Source organism: Sciurus vulgaris, assembly GCF_902686455.1.
Source record: "Sciurus vulgaris genome assembly, chromosome: 11".
Classification (NCBI taxonomy): domain Eukaryota; kingdom Metazoa; phylum Chordata; class Mammalia; order Rodentia; family Sciuridae; genus Sciurus; species Sciurus vulgaris.
In genome coordinates this window covers 96127774-96151305 of record NC_136472.1, presented here as the reverse complement: position 1 = coordinate 96151305, position 23532 = coordinate 96127774, and the positions used below count along the sequence as shown (strand labels likewise).

Genomic DNA, 23532 nt, shown 5'->3' with positions numbered 1-23532 from the left:
TTTGTATTTTAAAAAGGAGCTAATCTTAAAGGACTTGATTTTTTTAATATTACAAGTATAAACATGACTGAGTCGAGGTAGGGCAGTAAATCCAACAGAATCCCTATGAAAGCAACTGTTTGCTTCAATCAGGAACACCCAGGGGTTCTTCTGCATATCTAAAGTATCCCCTGAGTTAGGTGGAGTGGAAGTGCAGGGGCAGGTTCACAAGACCCAACCAATGGATGCACAGGTACTTCCAACCATGATCTTTAGTTTAAATATATGTAAATACTGTCCTAAAAGAAGTTGAGGACAGTTTTATACTGAATAAATAAGATATTGCTTTCCATGTCTGGTCACTGAACTGTAACTCCTGGTGCCAGAGTGCTTGCTCCAGATGGGGGCCAGTCTTTGATGACTATCAATGTTCAAGACAGGAAGCCTAGGAAATCACTGCCAAATGGACATTTTGATCATTGAAGAAAAGAGACTGCTGCTCTAAAGCATGCGGAAAATACTTGGCATAGTTGGTTTCTACTCAAGTAAAAACAAATGATATGTAGGCTACTGCTAATTGATACACTTGTATCAGATAATATAGACTAAAATGATACAAGCAATTAATATTTGTATATCATGTTCTTTGTACTTTCTGTATCTGTCATGAAAGGGCTGCTCTGCTGAACATTGGAGTGATTAGAAAGGCTATGTGTTTTGTGTAGTAGGTTACTAGGTGCATCCTGAAGAGTATTGGGATCTGAGATAAACTACATCTTGTTTTATAAAATAAAAGGAATGTATTTCGATTTCTATTTTGGTATTTTTTGCATTTGTAAATACACCTAAATGAAGTTCTTATTCACATCTACTTTAAAAGATAATATTTAGATTTTCCTAGGACCTAGCTTAGTAGTCTCCAAACCATAATCATTATCAACTCTTTAATTTTTTTTATTCTTCACACTTCTTTAACAGTGTGTTTGGATTCTAGATTAATTAGAAATGATATGTGAGTAAGAATATTCAGAATTACATTCTTCAGGGTGTAATTTTAACACCAAAACCATTTTATGATAATGTAACCAATACAATTACACATATTAATCCAAATATTACTGGCCTTTCCTCTCTATAATCTTCAAGAATTTAAATTCAAGTAGGATTACTTCCCATGGAATGATATAATAAAGTTTTTATCTGGCAGCCTATCTTCATTTTGGTGTAAGCCCTCCTCAAAAGTGAAATAATTTCAAGAGTTTTTAAGAAATTAATATATTTAGTTAATTAGGTATAAGATCTATATTAGAAAAATATTTATATTCTAATATGTAAACATATATAGTAGAATGTTTTTGTGTTTCTAAATGTTTATGTGTAAACATTCTAAATGTAGGTAAATACATATATGTCTGTGTGCATAACACATAAATATATACATGTATTGCTGAACAATGCGGCAACCTGTAGAATGCATCAATAAGGCAGTTTGCCATTATGGAACATCACGGATCACAGTGTACTTGCATAGACTAAGAAAACTATGATATCACAAGGTGATAGAAGATCCATCATACACAATTCATCATCAACTAAAATGTTATGTAAGTATAAACATATATCCACACATAAACATATATGCTTCAGTCTGTGTGCATATATATATACACATAAAACTATATATATATTATCTTTACATATATCTAGACATAAATATACATATGCAAAACTTTATATGGAACTTTTTGTTTAATACACAAATTAGCACACTAATTTTATGGTACCTATAATAAGAATCTGAAATAGTTGCATTCCAGAAGTATTTCTTTGGTCACCTAACTCTAAGCAGAATATTTAGAATGTTATCTTATGCTCAGAAGAGAATAGTGATTATAACAGAGTTGAATAATAAAAGCAGGTAAATATTTCTGGCAAGTAGAGAAAGTCAGATTGCAAAAGAAATTTGAATTCTGAAACTTTATCTTCTTTAATACATAGGCTTTAAACTTCCAGACTAATATATCAGGTTAATTTGAAAGAGAGCAAATATTTCAGGAAATTCAAACTACCTCAGGAAGAAATGCACTATTTGCATAATTTTAATCCTCACCATGGTCTTTACCACTGTTTTAAAATTTAGAGTGTTAAGCTTTAATTTAGCTAAAAATCAAGACTACAAATGCACACCCTATATGCATATATAGGAAAAATCATATACATTACTCACAGGCAAACTGAAGTGTGGCTTCTCTACTCAGAATACTTCCAAAGGTGTTGGTTGCTAAACATTGATAATGACCGGTGTCCTTTGCTTCATTTGGATTATTTATGATGAAGGTGCCATCTATCAAACTGTATCGATAATCACTTTCCAAATCTATTTCTGTTCCATTTCGAAGCCATCTTAGGAAAAATCAGAAGACAACTATGTAAAAATTATCTGAGACATTATGATACTCCCTGGTAGTTTCAGTATCTCATTGATGAGAATTTTTTCAGACTTATGAGAAATGATAAACACTGTTTATCTACCTGTAACTGGGAACTGGGTTGCCGCGAACTTCACAATTCAATGCTACCTTCTTCTCATCAGAATCAGTAGGAAAAATGATGTCATCTGGTTCTTGTACAAACACTGGTCCATAGTCCACACTTTCTATAAGTACCAAAAAAGATGTACGTTAGTTAGAATTCCCCAAAATAGCAAGATACTTTGTTCTCCTTTCCATTATATATATATATTCAAGATTATTGCTCTTCGTAATCAACAAATTTCCAGAAGAAAGTATAACTGACATAATAGGTAATGTATAACAACATTGTTTTTTGTAAATTGCAGAGACTAAAAAATAATTTTTATCAACCAGAAATATATTTAAAAATAAAGATAATAGAATGAAACAGACAGTATTACCCTATGTGTATGTATGATTACATGAATGGTGTGAATCTACATCATGTACAACCATAGAAATGAAAGTTGTACCCCACATATGTATGATGAACCAAAATGCCATCTGGAAAAATAAAAAAGTTTTTAATAAAAAAATATAAATGATATATGTAATGCAAAAACAAATATCTCAAACATTTACAGGTATTTTCAACACATTTTTTTGTTTATAAAGCAGAGCTGAGAAATGATTAAACATTTTGAAAATGTTTAAAAATTCTTACTATCTTAAAAATAACAACAAAGAAAAATAAATTAATTCTGTGTCACTAACTGAATGCTACAAATATGAACATGTTGGTCCATATGCATTCTTTGTATATTTCCTTCTCTTCATTTATTCATTCAAGCACTATTTAGTGCTAATGATGCTAGAGTATAAGGAAAAAATAATGTAATGCAAAATAAATATATTTTCAAGGAATAAGACATGTCCTCAAAAAGGGTCATATAAATGGATTAATATGTCAAAACTTTAACCATTAATTGTTCTATCAATAGATTCATGTATTCAGTAAGGAGATCAGAGGAGAAAAGGTATAAGGAAGAAAGGGGAAGAGTGAAAAGACTGCTTAAGTGTATTTCCTCTTACGTTCCAGGTATGAGATTTTAGTTATTTCATAGTCGAAAAAATCCTATGGTAAAGATAATTTGAAAGTAATAAAAATTTCATAGAAAAAGTAAGGATAAAAATGCACCTCAAATGACAGCCTGGGCTTGAATTTTATAATTCTTTTGGAAAAGTGATAGGCAAACACGGTGTTGGGAATGGGAGTAAGGCATCTCAAGTTTGCAGCTTTGTGGAAGTTTAGGGCTTCGTGTGCATTCAGAATTCATTCTGAATTGTGAATTTGGGAAAAGTAAAACCTTTTTCTCTTTTTGGTATGAGGAATTGAACCTAAGGTGCTTAACCACTGAGCAATATCCCCGGTCCTTTTTTTTTTTTTTTTTTTTTTTTTTGAGGCAGAGTCTTGCTCAGTTGCTTAGGGTATTTTCCAAGTTGCTGAGGCTGACTTTGAAATTGGGATTCTTCTGCCTCGGCCTCCCAAGATGCTGGGATTTCAGGCATGCACCACCTTGCCTGGCAAAAAATAAAACTTTTTGCTTTATCTTTATTAATTATGAATCTGATAACAAGGTAGCTTCAGATCAAGATTTCTCAATCTCAGCACAACTGAGTTTAGGGTACATTCCTCTGTTATATAGGCTGTGCTATAGAGTGCATGATGTATACCAGAATTCCTGGTCTCTACACACTAGATTCTAGAACCACCTTACTCAAATATGCAAAACTGAAAATGTCTCCAAACACTGTTAAATTTCTCCTGGGGTCAAAATCACCCTCCTTGGAAATACTGCCTTAGATAACTGAGTTCCAGACATATTCCAAAATCTCTACTTTGGGTTTACATGCTCAGAGATAACATGAAAATATTAGGAAAGAAATAGAAGAAGGAATGTTCTAGGCAAATTGGCTTTAAAACAATTAGTAGAAAAGATGTAAACACCATTTTTAAAAGTAGAGGCTCAGAGTAAACTGATTTGCTTTCTTTAAACATACTATATATCCTATTGTTGAGACAATGAAAAAATAGTATACCTAATATTCTAAACACATAAAAAAGGGAATAAGTTATTTGATAAGTAGAGAAAATTAATGTTTCAATTTTGTATTTGCTCTTGCATGATAACAAATTTATAAAAATTTAGGAAACCACATTAAATCTTTTCTAACAAAGAGCATAATATAGTTGTGAAAAAATTGTTTCTGGTCCTACAAATTAAAATTATAACTTACATGTTGCATAAATTAACACGTTATAAGTATATACTAAATCTTTGAATAATAAAATTCTTGAGCTTTAGAATAAGATGCACTCTGATTCAAACTCTAGTATTATCATTTTCTAACCTTGGATCAATCACTTTTTTGCTTATCTGTTATGCTTTTATTAATTGGGTTAATAATACCTATCTTATCTATTATTGTGGGTACAAATATAAAAATTTATAAATTCCTTCTATATCACAAGTATTCAAGAAATTATAATTAATAATATAATTTACTTGCATTGTTACTACTATATGCCAGGTATTATGCTGCACACTGTAATGCAGCATATTATTTAACTCAACAAGCATTGTCAAGGTCAAGAATTATGATTCCTACTTCACAAATAATAAAACTAAGATTGAAAACAATTAACTAAATTTATATAGCAAACAAATTGCAACCTGGAAAACAGATCTAGGACTGTTAAACTCTTGATACCGCTACCACTACGATGACTGACACTATTTGTACTTCTTCTTTTTGTTTATTAGTGCTGTGATTCTTGTTTTGATTTGTTTTGTTTTGTTTATTTGGGTACTTGGGGTTGAACTCAGGGGCACTCAAACACTGAGCCACATCCGCAGACCTATTTTGTATTTTATTTAGAGACAGAGCCTCACTAAGTTTCTTAGCACTTAGTGTTTGCTGAGGCTGGCTTTGAACCTGAATATCCTCCTCCTACCTCAGCCTCCCCAGCCTCTGGGATTACAGGCGTGTGCCATCTCGCCTAGTTTGTTTTGTGTTTTTGTGTGATTTATTCTTACTATAAATTCACATGATTAAGAGTGTGATTCCATTTCTGCTCTGTGACTATGGACAACTTTTTAACTCCAACCAGTTGCTTTTTCACTTTTGCCTCACCTCAGGACAAGCTGATAAGTGGAGAACCTCCTCCCATGACTCTGAGGGGCAAGTTCTCACCATACAAACCCCAGTCCACGTGGAAACCCCCAGCCCAGCTGTACCTGCTACCAGTCACAATGAAAACCATGCCCACTCATTCCTCTTCCTTTGAGACATTTTCACATCAGCAAATCCTGGTCTCCTTATAACACGAAGAACAATTTGTTTGTCCCCTAGTGAAACACATGTGGCATCACCAGCTTCTATATTTGGATCTTAGAGGAAATGGTCTAACTCTTCAAAGGGAAAGCACACAGCTAATGGGGTTCAAACATCTAGTTAGAGGAAAATAGGTCTTCAGGTAAAATTGGAAGGAAACCTATGAGAAAGGCAATTGATATACTTGAGAGTAGAATCCATTCTGACATAATTATACAAGCATGGAATGTACCTTGTTCTCATTCAGATCCAACTACCTCTCCTTAGCTTTACGTCAGAAAAACAGGATATGCTGTAGGATCATCTAAATGTTGGGTAAGATAGCCTGACTGCAGAAGTTAGCCAGCAATCAGAGAATAGCATCAATTGGAGATGCTCAAACAACACTTATATCAAAAAATCACAATCTGTATCCATGTATTTGGAGGCTATCATATAAAATCACATAAACTGAACATGTTTTTACTACATCTCATTTTCTCTTTTGTTTATCCCAAAGCCTGTGTAACAATCCCATCCACTCTAGTCTAGTATCCTAAGAAGCCCAGAAGAACAATACAGAATTGAGGAAACAGTGCTGTACATTCATCTAGTAGTTCTCAAGTTCACTTAATAATATTTTATGTTCTCCCTTTCTTCTATTAGAAGGCATTAATATTCTAACATACTTCCATGTAAAGTAAAATGTTTTGAAAATCAATAAAAGGATAAAGGAAAATATTTTATCAACAATAATATCTAATTATATAAAAACTATCAAGAACCAGTATATAATAGAATTCATAAAGAAATCAAGAATTTTTCTTGTGTTTTTTTATGAAACCTCATGAATGCAACCACTACAAATGTGAAATGATTGAAAAGATTGCAGTATGTTGTGCTGTTGACTCAAAGGTCATGAGCTGCATTGGTGTTGAGTTATGTGATTTTCTAAGTAGTCACTGAATCTTGGTAAGGCTCTAAACAAAGTTAAATACAATCTTGTTATAATTTAGTTTTTGCATGGACATTCATTATATTTAAAAATACCTTGCATAGAACATAATACCAGTTGGGTTCTTCTTTCAAATAATTTAAAGAAGAAATTTTTCACTCATGAGAATGTTTGGCACCACATTCAAAAATCCTGTGAGTGGGTATTGTTCATTTAACTTTCTTGGTGTCCCCTCTCTAAATTCATGTAACACCCCTTAATCATTGAGACAACCAGACTACTCCCACAAATTTCAGAAACATTTCTGAGGAGATGGTGTCACACCTTGAGCAAATCACTCAACCAGAGCAAAGAACCAAAAATAATTTTAGCTACCTAAATTTATCTGGGTGCTGGCAGTCATCTTCTACAAGAGATTCCTGAACAGAAAAATAAAGCTCCGGTGAATTTCAACTGCAGAGGCCCACGTGCCTTTCTTCAAATGGTGCTTCCTGGAGTACTAGTTTATTGCTTTGTCAGAGACCATGCATCCTTTGTAGAGTGTTGTGCTAGGATCGAGTTAGTATCTGGCTCTGACTCCTTCTGAAATCTCTTTCACTTATTAATAGGCTTCTTGAATACTAACTCCCTTCTTGCAGAAACATTTTAAATATCAACTATTCTGAGACTCCTATAACTAGGTTGTCTAGGAAAACTTTTCTTCTTGGAGTGGGATGATATTGTTTGTAATTGTTGTCCTAGATCATGACCTGACATTAACTTATCTCTCTGGATTCTAAACTTGCCATTTCAGACTTTAATTCTCTTAATAACCTATCTCTGTGCTCATTTTTCACAAAGATTATGCCTGATGCCAGGCCCCAACCAATTCTATCTGCCAGTTAGCTTTTATTTATGGTCCTGCCTACCTTATTCATGTAATGTGACCTAAGCATATTAGTAATAAAATCTAGGGAAATATCGGCCTATCATGTCTGATATAAGAATCACTTCTAACAACACTTAGAAGAACCAATGCACACACTTTCTGCTTTGACCAAATAAACCCATATGGAGAGTCTTCAATAGTACACAAGGGAGACAGATTATCTTCTCTTTATCCCAGTTGTTCCAGCTTTTTTTCGTGCAATCATATTTTTTTCAAAGTGTGATAACTTCCTACTGACAGTTTTTACTTCTTTATTGCCATGGAAGTGAGTGTTATTATTATTATTTTAAGTCTGATGTTTAGAGGTCTCTCAGGCAATTACTGGTGAGAGGATTCCATGGCTTAATAGAGACTTTCTGTTAACTTGGATAAAAATTTTAGACATTTTAATGAGTATAACTCTATGTTTTTATTACAGTCATTCATGCTTTGCTATAAGCATATTGTAGACAGTTTCCTAAACACAAGGTATCATGTTCCTGCTGGTCACTGTGTCTTTGAACATATTATTGGTTGTATCTGGAATGTACTTCTACATTCAATGTATTTTAGATCCAGTATCACTTTCTCAGTGTAGTTTCTCCCAATCATACAACACAGGTTATATTTGATGCCCTCCTCTATACTCTCACAGAATCATGTGCATACCTCTGGCATGATAACTACAATAGATTTCAATGTGCTTTTTGTGTCTGTGCCCATTTCTAAAACTGAATACATGAGACTACAAGTACATGAAATGGTGTGTACTCAGAAAGATGAAAGCAAGCTGAAATGGCTTCCTAACTAGGAATTAAGTCAAGTTGTTCCTGGGCTTAGTTACTGAATCTCAGTATTCTGAAGTGGGGCAGGTGCTTCAGAAATGCCATTAAATTTATTCTTATCTAGAAGTACCAGGGACTAGGTGGCAGTGACCACAAATCAGTTAAACATAAGAGGTAAGCACAGAGGACAAAGGGAGAAATAAAATAAGTTAAAAGTGTGTCCACCCAATAGATATATGAAAAATAAACCATAATCCGAATATAGATAAGAAATTCTAGTGTTGCAAATCAAGCTCAACAAAAAGTTATAGGAATGACAATTAACTCCAGATAAAAAAATATTTTAAAACCTCACCTTATTCAAGACAGGAAAATAAATATGATTAGGACACAGAAAAGACATATATAAAGAAGTGGATTACAATAAAAGGGGTAGAAATGAAGAATAAGTAAATATAAAAAAGAATTGGGAACAATGTTTGAAAAAGAAATATAGCTGAATAAAGTTTTTCCCTGAAATGCAACTTAGAAATTTAAAGTTGTATTAAAAGTTGTATTAAAACTTCTGAAGTTTTATTACTTAAAGAGATTTAAAGATAGTTAAAGGATATAGAGAGGAAAATTTTATATATCTGATACGCAAAATTATATACATTACAGATCTCCACCCTGCTAGAAATAATTAGTAAAGGGAAAAAATGAAATATTTAGTGCAGAAGTAGTGTTTGAAGGAAAGAGTATAATTGTGCTCATTTGAACAGAAACATGTTATCTTTCCTTCCAGAATACTTCACTAGTACTGGGAAGATAAAGAGAAGTCCACTTTTAGAAACTACATAGTAAATATGCAAAACATCAAGAATTAGACAAGAAATAACTTGCATTAGAGAATCCATTTGCAAAGGAATGACAATTAGATTTATAACAGACTTCTTACTTGGTAAAAGAATATAACTATTCAGGGAAAATAATTGTCAGCTTCAAATTTTATACTCTTAAATATCTATCACTTAAGAGTAAAGGCAATATAAAGGTATATTCAAACATACAAAGACTATGCCACAGTCTTGTTCTTGGTTTTAAAAGATATGCTTCATCAAGAAAAAAGGGAAAAAGGAAGAAGAAAATATGACTATAGATACTAAAAAGTGAAAATATAATTAAATATTAAATATTTATTTAACAGCTTATTTTTGTTAATAAAAGGTAAAATTAATATAAGCAAAAGCAATAAGATGTAAAGCATGCAAATATGGCATGTTGGGAAAATAAAGTCATAAATTTTATACTTGGGAAATTTCTAGTTAAGTACACAAATGATAATCACCAAAAAAATAGTTGATAATAATATCGAAAATAATAGGCATGCCAGGCAGTGGCAAGCACCATAATTGCAGTAGCTTGGGAGATTGAGGCAGGAGGATCCCAAGAACAAAACAAGTCTCAGCATTTTTATGAGACCCTAAGCAACTTAGTGAGACCCTGTCTCTAAATAAATTATAAAAAAGGACTGGGGATGGTGCTGAGGGGTTAAGCACCCTTGGGTTCAATCCCTGGTACCAAAAAAAAAAAAAAAAAAAAAAAAAAAAAAAAAAAAATTCATATAATAAATCAAATCCAAAACAGCAGAGAGAAAATCAAATGTGAAACTGGATCTAACCAGCAGGAGGCATGGGAAAATGAAAAATGTCCTAAAGAAAGAAAAAAATGTGGAGACACTAGCTAATGATAGACAAACCTTTCCTGTTTTTGTTTTCGTTTTTTTTTGCTTCTCAGTTTGTGTTTCTTCCCTAACCACATAGCTACCTACTTTTACAAGTAATTTTCTCTAATGCAGCATCCACCATATAATACAGGACAAGACCATATGGGCAAAGGCTAACAGAAATACCAGGCAACAGAAACAGAATCATGGGACTTTAGATACCAGATTTAACAGATCCAGACTATAGTCAACTATGTTTACTGTGTTACTGTTTCCTAGGAGAATAAAACTGATGATATCTAGGAATAAATCTTACAAAACATGTCAAATAATAAACTTTATTATTAAAGAACTTAAAATATGTTTGAAAACATGATAGAGATTGTTTTACAAAACAGTAGTTTATCTTAGTCAATAAACAGTACTCTGAAAATAGAAAAAATGATATTGTCATTAATATTGTATGCAAAAACTACTTTAAGTTATTCAAATACCTAAACAAAAAAATCCAAATTTCAAGTAAGAAACAAATTAAACATCAAAGTAAAAAAAAAGGTTTGAATTTAAGATACAAAAAGCAGAGACTACAATGGAAAATATTGCTATTTCTGATTATGTTGAAATTAAAAGTTCTGTTCAACAAAAGATACGATTGGCATGGTAAAAAGTCAAGGTAAATGCTTAGAGAAGATAATTATAATGAATTTTACTAATTATATAAATGTTCTAATAGAAAAAACATTCAACATATATGAATAAGCAATAAATAGAAGAAACAGAATGTTTGATATGTACATAATATAATTTTAAACTTACTCGACAAGGAAATGCAAAATAAAACCAAAAAACAACATATCACATTCAGTTTTGGCAAAAAAAAATATTGTGTGTTGGTAACAACATAAAGAAATGGGAACACTTACAGAATCACTTAAAGCAATATAATATTAAAAAGTTGCAATTGTATCTATAGTTTAATATAAAAAATAGCACTACTAAAATGCACATAGCATTGTTGTCAACAAGAAATGCAAAAGAACAGCCATTTGATGCTCCAACAACAGAAAATTAGAAACAACCTAAATACTCATCAAAAAGAAATAAATTTATTGTAGTATAGTCATACAGTGATGAGACATGTAGGATATAAAATGAACTTAGAACTGAAAATATCAAGATAAAGGTCAGTGATATAATATTGATCCCGAAAAGGTAAATCATGAATGACATACTCAGTAAAATTTATGTTAAAGGTTAGTACATAAATTTTATAGACAAATCAGAATGGTAACAATAACATTCCATTCAGGTGAGTAGCAAAATTCATATAATGGTTCCTATACGACTAAAAGGGGACACATAATCTGAATAAGGAATTCAGAAACTTTCAATAAAATTTTGTGCAAAAAAATACACTAAAGCAAATTAGATAAAACATTAAATTTAATAAAGTCAATATAGTCATGAGATTTTCACAAAATTTCCTTTGTCTTAAATATTTCAGAATTTTGAATAGAATGAATAAATCATAATACATTTAATATAAACTATTAAGTAAAATAGGGAAGTTGGATTTTTCTCTCTTCTGCTTAAAGCATTTCCTTCTTTCTCTCAGCATCTGTTAATGTAATAAATAAAACAAAAAAGTGGGTTTTGTTAAAAATATGAAGGAGAACAAAGAAGAGTATATAAACAAATCTTGACAAAATATAGGGAGTGGTTACCTAGAAAAATGTACCAAGCTGTGGGGATGACTACAAGATGACACAGAAAATGAAAATGGATGAAATGGATTAAACTTTGGAAATATTACATTGTGAGGAGAATTCTCTATAGAAAATGTAGAGGTATGAGACAACTCTATCTTTGTGGGTTTGTCTCTGTGTCTTCTATTCTGTACCATTGGTTTATAGGTAGCCTGTTCAATAGATGGTGCTGGGCAAACTGGAAATCCACATGTAGCAAAATGAAATTAAAACTCTATCTCTCACCCTGAACAAAATCAACTCAAACTGGATTAAAGACTTAGGCATTATAACAGAGACCCTACACTTAATAGAAAAAAAATTGGGACCAAATCTCCACCATATCAGTGTAGGTACTGACTTCCTTAACCAGACTTCTAAAGCACAAAAACAGTAAAATCAAGAACCAATAAATGGGATGGAGTCAAACTAAAAAGTTTCTTCTCAGCAAAGGAAACCATCAATAACATGAAGAGAGATCCTTCAGAATGAGAGAAAATCTGTACCACATACAACTTATATACAGCACTAATCTCCAGGATACATAAAGAACTTGAAAAAACTTAACACAAAAAAATCAAAGAACATAATCAATAAATGGGCTAAGGAACTGAACAGACATTTCACAGAAGAAGAAATACAATCAACAGACATATGAAAAAATGTTCATCATCTCTAGTAATTAGAGATATGCAAGTCAAAACTAAGATTTCATCTCATTCCAATCAAAATGGTAATTATCAAGAATACAAGCAACAGTAAGTGTTGGCAAGGACGTGGGGGAAAAGGTACACTCATGCTTTGTTTTTGGGACTGCAAATTGGTGCAACGACTATGGAAAGCAGTATGGAGATTCCTCAGGAAACTTGGAATGGGACCAGCATTTGATCCAGCTATCCTACTACTTGATTGATATCCAAAGGACTTAAAATCAGCATACTACAGTGATGCAGTCACATCACGGTTTATAGCAGCTCAATTCACAAAAGGTAAACTATGGAACCAACTCAGATACCCTTCAACAGATGAATGGATAAAGAAAATGTGGTACATATACACATGGAATATTACTCAGCCTTATAGAAGAATGAAATTATGGCATTTGCAGGTAAATGGATGAAGCTAGAGAATATCATGCTAAGTGAAATAAGTCAAACACCAAAATCCAAGGCTGAATGTTTTTTCTGATAAGCAGATGGTGATCCATAATGGGGGATGGGGTGGGGCATGAAGGGACTTTGAATTGTGCAGAGGGGAGTAAGGGGAGGATGTGAGGATGGGAAGGACGATGGAAAGAGATGGACATTATTATCCTTCACACACGTATTATTACACTACCCATGTGATTCTGCACCATGTTCAGTCAGAGGAAGGAGAAGTTGTATTCCATTTGTGTGTAATATGATTAGACGCATTCTACTGACATGTATAACTAATCAGAACAAATTTAAAAAATTTAAAAATTAAAAAATAAAATAAAATAAAATGTAGTGGTATTGTCAGAATAACATAAGGGATACCCAGAAAACAAAAAGAATGTTATATGTTTATCATCTATCTCCACAGGTCAAGAAAACAGGTATGGTTTAACCAGGTCCTATGAATATGCGTCTTTGCTGAAGAGGGACTACATGAAGATTGGAATACTTCACTGCTCCAACTGTGAACTCCCTCATGTGATTATTGGCAGGGTTCAGTTCCTGAGGTTTGTGGGACTGAGTACCTCAATAACTCATGGACTGTTGGCCAGAGGCTATTCTCAGTGGACACTGCTCTCAACATTGGCTGACTTCTATTAGCAAGAGCAAGCCAGAGACAAAGGAAGGTAAACAAGACAGAAGCCAGGATCTTTTTCAGGCCCATGTTGAAAGTCATATCCCATACTTTTGTCTGAATCTCTTTTCCAGAAGCAAGCTAATAGGACAGCTCTAAGAGCCAGGAAGTATTGAATTATAAATGTCAGGAGAGGGGCACCATGAGCCATTGTAGGTACCACTACCTACTACTGCTGTCATCATATTTGTTTCAGAATATTTTTAAGCAATTGAATATCACTAAGGTGTGGTTATGCCTTTCCTTCTCACGTTTCCTTTGTCCTCAGAGATAAGCACTAGAGTCTACTTGTGGTTTCAAGTTCATGCTTTAAAATAACTACATAGATGTATCCACATATTGTCCATAAATGGCATCATATTATATTTATTATTTGTAATTACCTTTTTATATTTACCATTATATTTTGAGGCATATGCATTTTGTATCATAAAGATATAAACCATTCACTTCAGAGTTGTAGGTTTTCATTGAGGGAAAAATACAATTTATTTGTCCATTTCCCTTCCAATGGATATCCTAGGTTTTCTGATTTACACTTTTAAATATATATTTCAGTGAACATATTTTTAATTTTCTTATATATGTGTGGGAGTGTTTCACTAGGATTCATATCCAGTAGTGGAATTACTTCACCAAATTGCTCTTCAAACTGAGTGTTTGCATTTGTCAGAAAAATCTTTGCTCTACCTGTGGTACTCCTTGGCTTAACTCTGAGAATGAGTGGGATGACTTTTCATTCAGGCTCTGTTAGAGTTCTCATTTTTCACAAGAACATGTTAACCTCAGGTTTACTCTCTATCAAGGCTAAAGGGAATTACCTGACAAAAGCCATATGTCAGACTCTTGTCAGAGAGAAAGAATTCAAAGTCATGTCTAGTCAAGATCTATCAAATACTTGGGTGAGACAACAGTAGTTAGGGAAGATTACTTGGGAAATACTCAAACTATCCACTCTTCTGGATATTGTAAAATGTGGATTAAGCTAGTTCTGCAAAAGACTTACATTATATTAAATTGGTTCCCAGACTAGGACCTTGCTATTCAAAGTATAATCAAGCAGCATCAGCATCACTGAGAACATATTTCTAACTGAGGTACTCTGACCCCACTCCTGATTTTTAAAATGGGATTTATATTTTAAGATTCTTAAATGACTTACATATACATTTAAGATCCAGGAGCACAGACTTAGAGAATAACTTATCCTTTTGTTGCTATTTTGGTTCCACGTCCCTTTGTTGAAAGAGATGAAATTATTTATACAGTAAAAATAATGTTCAGCCTGGATTTGGTGACACATGCCTGTAATCCCAGTGGCTCAGGAGGCTGAGTCAGGAGTATCACAAGTTTAAAGTCAGCCTCCTCAACTTAGCAAGACCCTGTCTCTAAATAAAATGTATACTTAAAGAAAATAAGGGCTGGGGATATGGCTAAAAGTTTTACTATTTCTGGGTTCAATTTTCAATGTAAATAAATAGAAAGATAGATAGATAGATAGATAGACAGACAGACAGACAGACAGAGTTCAGGTCAGTGCACATTTTATCAAATAATAAAGGCTTAATGAGGACCCTCGAGAAAAAATGACTGACCTGTGTTGGAAATAGCTGTGCTTCTATTGAATAACTATTCTGCTTCAATATTTGAATACTGTCAAATATTTAAATGACCAAAATGTCTCATTCCTTGGCTACTACTTACCCATAATGAAACAGTGCATAGCAGGTATAAAGGTATTCTATTATAAATGCAGGCGTTTACAACAGATAATTTGAATTAGTCTTATGCCTAGCTCATCATATATCCCCAGATTTATTGTTTGCTTAATTGTTATGTGCTTTAATTCATATTTTCTTGCCATATTTTACTTATCATTGTAAAGTACCTGAACTTCCATTTGGGACAAGTGGACAAAAAAGTAGAATACTAGCTGGTAGAAAATTACACCAAATCTGAATATTCATAGTTCTCAACACTCAATATATTCTACTTATACATGATCCCATAAAATAATGATGCCTGAAGAATACAAAACCCAAAATATCTTTGCCTGATTGAGTATAGAATTGCATTTAAAATAATGGAAATTTTAAAAGTTATACTTAGTATATACTTTGGCAAATAAAACATATTTTATTTGACAAACAAGTTAAATAATCAGGGGGGATGAATTTGCCTGTGCCTAGCTCCACAACCCAATTTGACATTTGAATATCTGACATAAAAATCTCTCCAAGCAATTTAATTTTTGCAAATATATCTTATAATGTTTAATCCATCACTTATAACTGAAATTTAACCAAGTATACTGGTCTTAAAATCAGTAGACATGTAAATGAAAATTGGGTAAACTATTTATTAGCAGTATAAGCTTGTGCAAAATCCTACCTATCCCTGAGTTTCCATGTCTATAGAATATAGTAACAATATACACCACACATATTTGTTGAAGTAATTGAATGAGATAAGCTATGTAAAATACTGGCACAGAGCCTGTTAAAAATGAAGTGTTATTATGTCCCCCTGGTTGCTAATTAACCTAATACCTATTTTGTTTCCCTGTATGTTCAATAATGAAAGAGTTAGAGAAAATCTAGAAAATGTTTATCAAATGATAATGTTAATAGCTACTGAGTAGTTCTTAAATTAACTGATATGTTAGTGTTGGACATTATTTCTTATTTAACACTCAAATAATGCTAAGTATATTCATATACCTTTGTGTGCCCTGCTGTTTTTGACAGAATATACATCCAGAAATAAAACAGTTGTATTATACAACTACTTTAAGGTTATTGATATTCATTGCTAAATTGCCACTCAAAATGTGTATTTTTACTTATAAAAATATACAATAGTCTTATTCCTAAATCATGATTGGCATTGAGTATAATTAAATAATAATTAAATACATTAAAATACTTGAGTAATGTTTAGAATTGAAAAGGGACTTTTAACCAAGCTGGCCTTAACAGTTTCCTCTGCTTTATCAAACTTCTGTTTTCTTCCTTATTTTAGTCTTGAACTTCCTTTTATTTAAGAACATAAATTTTACAAGTCTGAAATTGCAAACTCATTCTCAGGTCCTTTGATATAAAAATTATCTTCCAATCACTGCCATTTTTGCAAGCCAGCAATGTCTGTCTCAAGGACCTGGGAGCTAGCTATCCATTTGAAATGTAGTCATTGAGAATCACAGGGTCCTAGTCTCCGTGAGAGGGTAGGAGACTAACTTCAATAAACACAAATAAACACAGATGGCCTAACCGTGCTGACCAAGTTCTCCTCTATACTCTTCTAATTTTCCTCCAGCTCACCATACCTCTTAAAAACTTTCTTGCCTTTAGTCATAGCACAGTGAAGTTTAATCTCTCTCTGCTATTATAGCCATCTTGATCCCTGTTGGAATAGTTTTCAATAAAACCTTCCTGGCCTGTTTAACTTCATCTTCCCGGTTTTTCTTTGACACTTACCATCTTGTTTAAAGGCATCTGAGGAATGATAAAGACTGATGGGAGAATAATAGTGTTGAGCTGCCCCTCGCCAGTTGGGTGAAGAGACACTCAGTGTTCCTAAGGAAGGGCTGCTGTATCGCTGTCTGGCCTCGGAACCAAAGAGAGAGGAGGAGGAGCTCTTCTTTATTCTTAGCAAAGTAGTATGTGAAGTAGGGAGACCAGGAGGAGCTTCAGAATACTCTGTAAAAGAAAACAATAATAAAAAAGAGAATTATAAGGAGACTGCTTTATATTTTTCTATGAAAATTATTTCTTCACAAGACTTGGTTGAAAATCTTCCTTGGAGCTGCAACCAAATTCAAACTACAGTGTGAATAAAAAAACTTTTATATTTTAGAACATTTTATGAAAAAAATCTACTGATTGTAATATTGGACTTCTATAAGAAAAAAATGAAAAGAAAAGATATTAAGGGGACAAAAAGTAAAAAAAGAAACAGTGATGGAGGGAAGGAAGAAAGAGAGGGGGAAAATAAGGAAAGGAAGGAATGAGGGCATCCAAAGCTCAAGTCTTATACTTTCCCAATTTGAGAATCAGCTATGCATTTTCCTTAATAGTTCTCTAAAAACTCTGAAACTATAGTCATCCCACATACATCAGATCAGATTCTTTTTATTGTTAAAAATGTGGGGGAAAATTAATCTTCTCACTTCTGTTCTTTAAATATAGATTGGATCTGCATCACCTATAAATTGTCATTTAAAAGGAAATGTATCTAACGGAGCACGTACATTTAGACTAAACAGGAAAAGCAAACTAACTATGGGACATAAAAATAATTTGAATGGAATTTCTTTTGTATGTTTTGTCGTATAATTTATATAGCTTAATATTTTCAAGTGGGATAATATTATAAAACTCTCACTTTTATTAATTGCTGAGAATGTTTTGTCCATAATTTAATTACCAAAGTATTTGCTTAGAAAAGGTAAGCATAGCGCCTGGTATAGATTGTACTAATTTTCTCTACATTCACAGGGAATAATAAGTTTGTTATATAAATTATTTTTAAAAAATTATGAATATTAAAGAGCAATTAGGAAAGGGATTCTTTTCTATGTCTAATATCAATTCAACCAGATAATTTGCTGATCATGGAAATAGTCTTAGTAATCAGTCATTTTTGTTGAAGGTATCTGACATTTGACCTGAGTGGTTGCTAACTTAGTTTAAGATAGAAGCAATTTTCTTTGTCAGTAAGCTTTCTCATAATTAAAATTACTTAGAATCATTACACGTCTTCATAAAGATATTTTGGAATGCTTGAAGCATTTCTGTGATTTGAAAATAACACATTAGGTGTTAAGCATCAAATTAAGTTTAACGTCTTCAGCACTGTGAAATTGTAAATATGAGTTCTCTGAAACTCTAAAAAGCATATTTTTAGATGTTTTCCATACTTAAAATGAGTATGATATGTGTAGTTCAAGCCCATCAGGAGTTGTTAAGAGATTCATGTCCTTTAGTCTTTGCTATTCAAGCAGAAGCCCAATGAAGGTGGATCAATTTTAACTGAAAAGAGCTAACTTCTCTTGGGCAAGCTATGTGAGAATAAATTATGGGTAGACATAAAATCTTCTTTAAAACTTGGAATTAAATGCAAGTTTTGGCACCTAGAGGTGTAAGGTAATGAAAAGGGAATGAGTTTTCCTTTAAGGTGGTTTGTAGTTTTAGTTTCTGAACCTATTTATTTCTCAGCACAGTCTGCTGCTTAGTGTTTTAACTGCTTGCTCTGCTCATTTATAAAAAAGAAAAAGGAACCATCCCAGGCTAGTGTTAAAATTAAAATAAAATATGAGGTCGTGCTTTATAGTTCTTAAAGCTAGAAAGGGATAATCTGTAGAAAACCAGAAGACCATAATGAAGTTTAAAAAGGCTAGAATCATTATGTGGTTGTAATCATGTATAATCACAGCTTTAGGTTCACATTCCAAGAGGTACAGGAATTGATTTATGTCATTTGTGTCAACAGAGATGAGTCAAATGGTAATTTGGCTGTGTACTCTACACTAGGGCATCGTTTGTTATGTAATCAGTTGCATCTGTTGCAATAGTAGTTGCCTTTCTATCAATTAATGTGATTCTAAAGCTGTTACTAGAATTCTGGCAATTCATTCATTTGTGCATTCAACAAACACTATATTGAGAAATTAGCATGTGTCAAATGCTAGGGACACAAAGGTGAATAAAATATTACCTCCATCTTCAAGGAGTTTTAATCCAGTAGAAATGAAAGTCAAGTGTGGAACAATTTTAATCCAATGCAATAGAAAAAATAATTTAGGAAGTTATGGGCTCCCTGATATGGGTAAGGAATCCTCTCATTCGGATGATGACCATAAGAAAATGCTTTCCAGAGGAAATTCTATCTAAGCAGAGTTCCAACAGTCCATTAGCAATCAGCTCAGGAAAGCCCACAGCAGAGAAGGAAAGATATTCTAGTCAAAGGGAAGAAAATTTGTGAACACCTGTAAAGGAAAGGCAGCATGATACGCTTGGTGAATTAAAATAGGAGCCTAGTGTGTGAGGGAGTGATCTGGGAGCAGAGGTAAGGCTGGATTAGTAAGCAATGGACCAGTGATGAAAATGATTAGTGTATCATGCTAATCCAGTATGGCTCTGAAAGGGGAATGGCAGAAGTTTCAGAGACCACTCTGGCTGCAGTGCCATATTACAACAGGACACAAGGCAGATGCTATTCAAGGGCCTAAAGCTGTAAGATAGGCAAAGATTACCAAGGGTAGGGAGATGATAATATGTATGGAAATAAAATCAAAAAGATTGCTGACTAAATAGACTGAAAAGAAGCAAAAGAAAAGAACTAGATGTGCTCTAACCACTGAAAGATGGAAAGGAATGCATGCAGGAAAAAGCTTGTGCTGGAAGTGAGTGGATTCTGGTTTGGACAGGTGGAGAGCCTGAGGAGGACCTTGGGATCTTATGTTGATTATAAGGTTCTGCCAATGTAAGGGAGAGTTCAGGTTTATGAGAGGGATGATTAAATGATACTCAAACAAAGCGTTACTGAAACTGTTAAGATGAACCAATTTGAAAATGAAGTACTTAAAAGGAAATAGAGCGTTGAAAAATGAAAATGGAATTCAGGGGAGCACCAACATTTAAGAGAAAAATCAGAGAGAGTCAAACCTGGATGGTAAAGAGGAAAAGCAGGGAAGTGGGATGTCCCTGAAGGAAGAGGAAGAGAGTCTTTGGGCACAGATAAGGAAACAGCTGATAAGACAGAGATCAAGTGCAGAAGCTGACCCTGCAGAGATGGGGCACAGAGTGGAGCAAAGCCTGCTCTACATAGTGTGGGGAAGATGTGCAGTGAGGTTAGAGCCAAGGGGTTAAGAGGACTTTCTAAGCTCTGGAGAGAGTACTGAACCTCCACACTGCCACTTCCACCGAGTCTCATGGACTGAGTGCACTGGACTATCATTCAAACAGGCCATTCCATTTCTCAGAGATATTTTTAACCAGTCTTTTTCTGTGACATCCCCACTTTCCTACTCTTTGATCCAGGTTCCAGGGATCCTCAAATCTCTAAAATAGCTATATTAGCATAAATAAATGGGAAAATGTATATTTCAGTTTTAGAACTTTGCTTAACCTTCAACTTTGGGGCACTACATTAACCCAACAAATGTAGGAATCTGTTGACAGTAAAAAACAGCTGCACCTCCTTCCTATATTAAAATTCAAGAATTTGCATTTCTGTTGATCTTATCCTTTAATCTCTTTCAAACTACACCCCCACTTTTAGCAATACTATCTAGGAGAGCAACTACTTTGAGGCCTACCACCTATTGATCATAATACCTTCTCACCCTCCCATATCCTGCTCTCCCTAGTAACCTCCAGGTTAGAGTTCATGTACCTAAATCACAATGCCCTTCACCTTTCACCCTTTACCCTAGATTGTTTTCACAGGCTAATAACTTACCACAAATTTAAATCCAACTATGAACATAGTCTGTAGCTAGAGAACACAAAGTCATGCTTCAAAATATTAGTTCCTTATCATTAACCTCCAGGGACCTTTTGTGAGCTGCTATTCACAGTGCTACTGCTTAGTTCATTTACTCTCATGCATTCCAGTACAAATAAGTCACATCTTATCTTCTCTCCTCACATTCCTTCCTTCTTGATCTTCTGCAGAGAAGATAGAAGCAATCAGAGCAGAGAGTCCCTCATATGCTCCTACCATCTGCAGGTGTACATGTACAGTCTGCCTTGTTTTCACTGTTGGTGGTCAAATGAAGAACTGAATATCTATTAAAGACCAACCTGGATCCCAGTCCATCCCATCTTTACTACTTTGGGACATCTCTCCAGAAAATTACTTCTATTTTTTTAGCATCTATTTTTGCCTCTGCTAGATTGTTCCCATAGCAATACAAACATTGTTTTAGTTTTTTTAAAAAGCTCTATTGACTTTATCATTCCTTCCACCTCTTTTCATTTGCAGCAATTCTCCTGGAAAAGGGTTGTATATGGTAAATGCACCCAATTCTTCTCCTTCCATCCTCCCTTGAATCTATTCCCAGAAGAATGCTTGGATCCTTCCACAACATCTCTTTTCAACATTAAAAATGACCAGACAATTGCTAAATCTAAGACCAATCTTCACTACATCATACCTATGAGTAGTGTCTGTCACAGTTAATCATCCCTTTTCCTTTTAAACATTTTCTTCATGATTCCCAGAGGCCATAACCTCAAGTCTTCATTCTTTTCTTACTGGCACTCTATCTCTTTTGCTAGTTTTGTCTCCTGAACTTTTAGACATTGGTTAACCCTAGGAAACAACCCTTTTCAATCTAAATGACCTCTTAAGTGATCTTGTTCAAAAACATCAGCTCCCTCCCTGATGAATTCTACCTGAAAGTTCTAAACTCTCGGTCCAGGATTTCAGAGGCCAAGTGAAACAGAAATTCTGAGTGGCACTTTGAGGGGCTTGGGACTGGATTCTTTGTGCACATAATTTCTCGCTCTCTTTCTGCAAACTCAAATGTCATTTTCTACCTAATTCACTCCTTCCTCATTCAGCATTCATCGATTTTTTCAATAACTCTTTATTGAATTTTTACATTGTGTTACGAATGGGGAATACAGGATTGAGCAAACCACAAAGGAAGGTCATGAGGTCCCTAGCTTCACAGGATTTATGGTCTGGATATATTGGTGGAAGATCATCAATTGCTACTGTATTAGTAGAAGAAGCAGTAGTGTATTAGTAGAAGAGCATTACACAAATGTATTTTTTCTGTAAATACATAAAACTATGTCAGGGCCTGTGAATGAATTATGGGTTTGAGCTATCTCAAAGCAGGTGGATTGCTTTTCTGAGAACTCTCCATGAAATTCCATCCAGACTATTCAGATTTTGCTGACCTCCTGCCCAGTGGCTCAGACGGCCCTAGGTTTTAACACAGTAGCCCAGAAGTAAAGGTGGTAGACCATAACCTACTAAGCGCTAGCTAAATTGTTTTTGCCATCTTCTTCCTGTTTACCTCAGGAAGTTCTTCACTCTGAATCCCATTGGGGTTCCTACCTATTTAAATAAAGCCCACAGGCTTTATTTGTGTTAGATCCCTGTTTGCATCAGAGCTGGATCATCCCTCTATGCCCCATCTTTTCACTTATTTCTGTGTGTTTTTATTTCTTAAATTTCTCATACCTTTCATGTCTAATCTGACTCACTACCTGAGTTTGGGGAAACTGAGTAAATGTCAACTGTGTTGTGATAAAAAAAAAAGGAGGTATGACACATATGATGGAGAAAAAAAAAGTGCCTTGAGAAGAAAATTACTTTTTTTTTCTTTTTAAATGATGCTCGCATCATGGCTTAATTCTTGGGAATCATAATGCTCTTTTTCAGCTCTGAGGCATATGTCTTCCTCCCTTGCCATGGATAGTCAGTTTTTTGATTGAGATTTTTAAATGAGAGAAGCTATCAGTAATCTGCAGTGTAGGTTCTGAAGACAGATGGCATGGATTTAAATCTTGACTACACTTCATAACATCTCCATGTCTTTATCAGCACACCAATAGCTCTATCACTCCATTTCCTTGCTTTTGGAAGGGAATAGGTTCTTCCTTATAGGTTGTTATGGAGATCAAACAAAATAGTACATATAAAGCAAATGGAACTGTGCCTGGTTGAAAGTGAGAAATCAATAAATGATAACTATATTTTCTTTATTATTATCTGTAGTCTAGTTATTACCCTACACTGCTGTCTGGTAAGTATAATTGGTTTACCCCTTCCAGTTGT

At 33.8% G+C, this 23532-nt stretch overlaps 1 protein-coding gene across 1 annotated transcript in view; it reads right to left on the bottom strand.

Moving 5' to 3' along the window:
* CNTN5 (contactin 5) overlaps positions 1-23532 on the bottom strand; it is a 1212510-nt gene that overhangs the window by 462007 nt on the left and 726971 nt on the right. Inside the window, exons 5-7 of the mRNA XM_079101923.1 lie at positions 17214-17435; positions 2512-2635; positions 2207-2382 (exon numbers count right to left, since the gene is read on the bottom strand). Of these exons, the coding sequence (XP_078958049.1) occupies positions 2207-2382; positions 2512-2635; positions 17214-17435 (522 nt within the window). The remainder of the gene's footprint in view (positions 1-2206; positions 2383-2511; positions 2636-17213; positions 17436-23532) is intronic.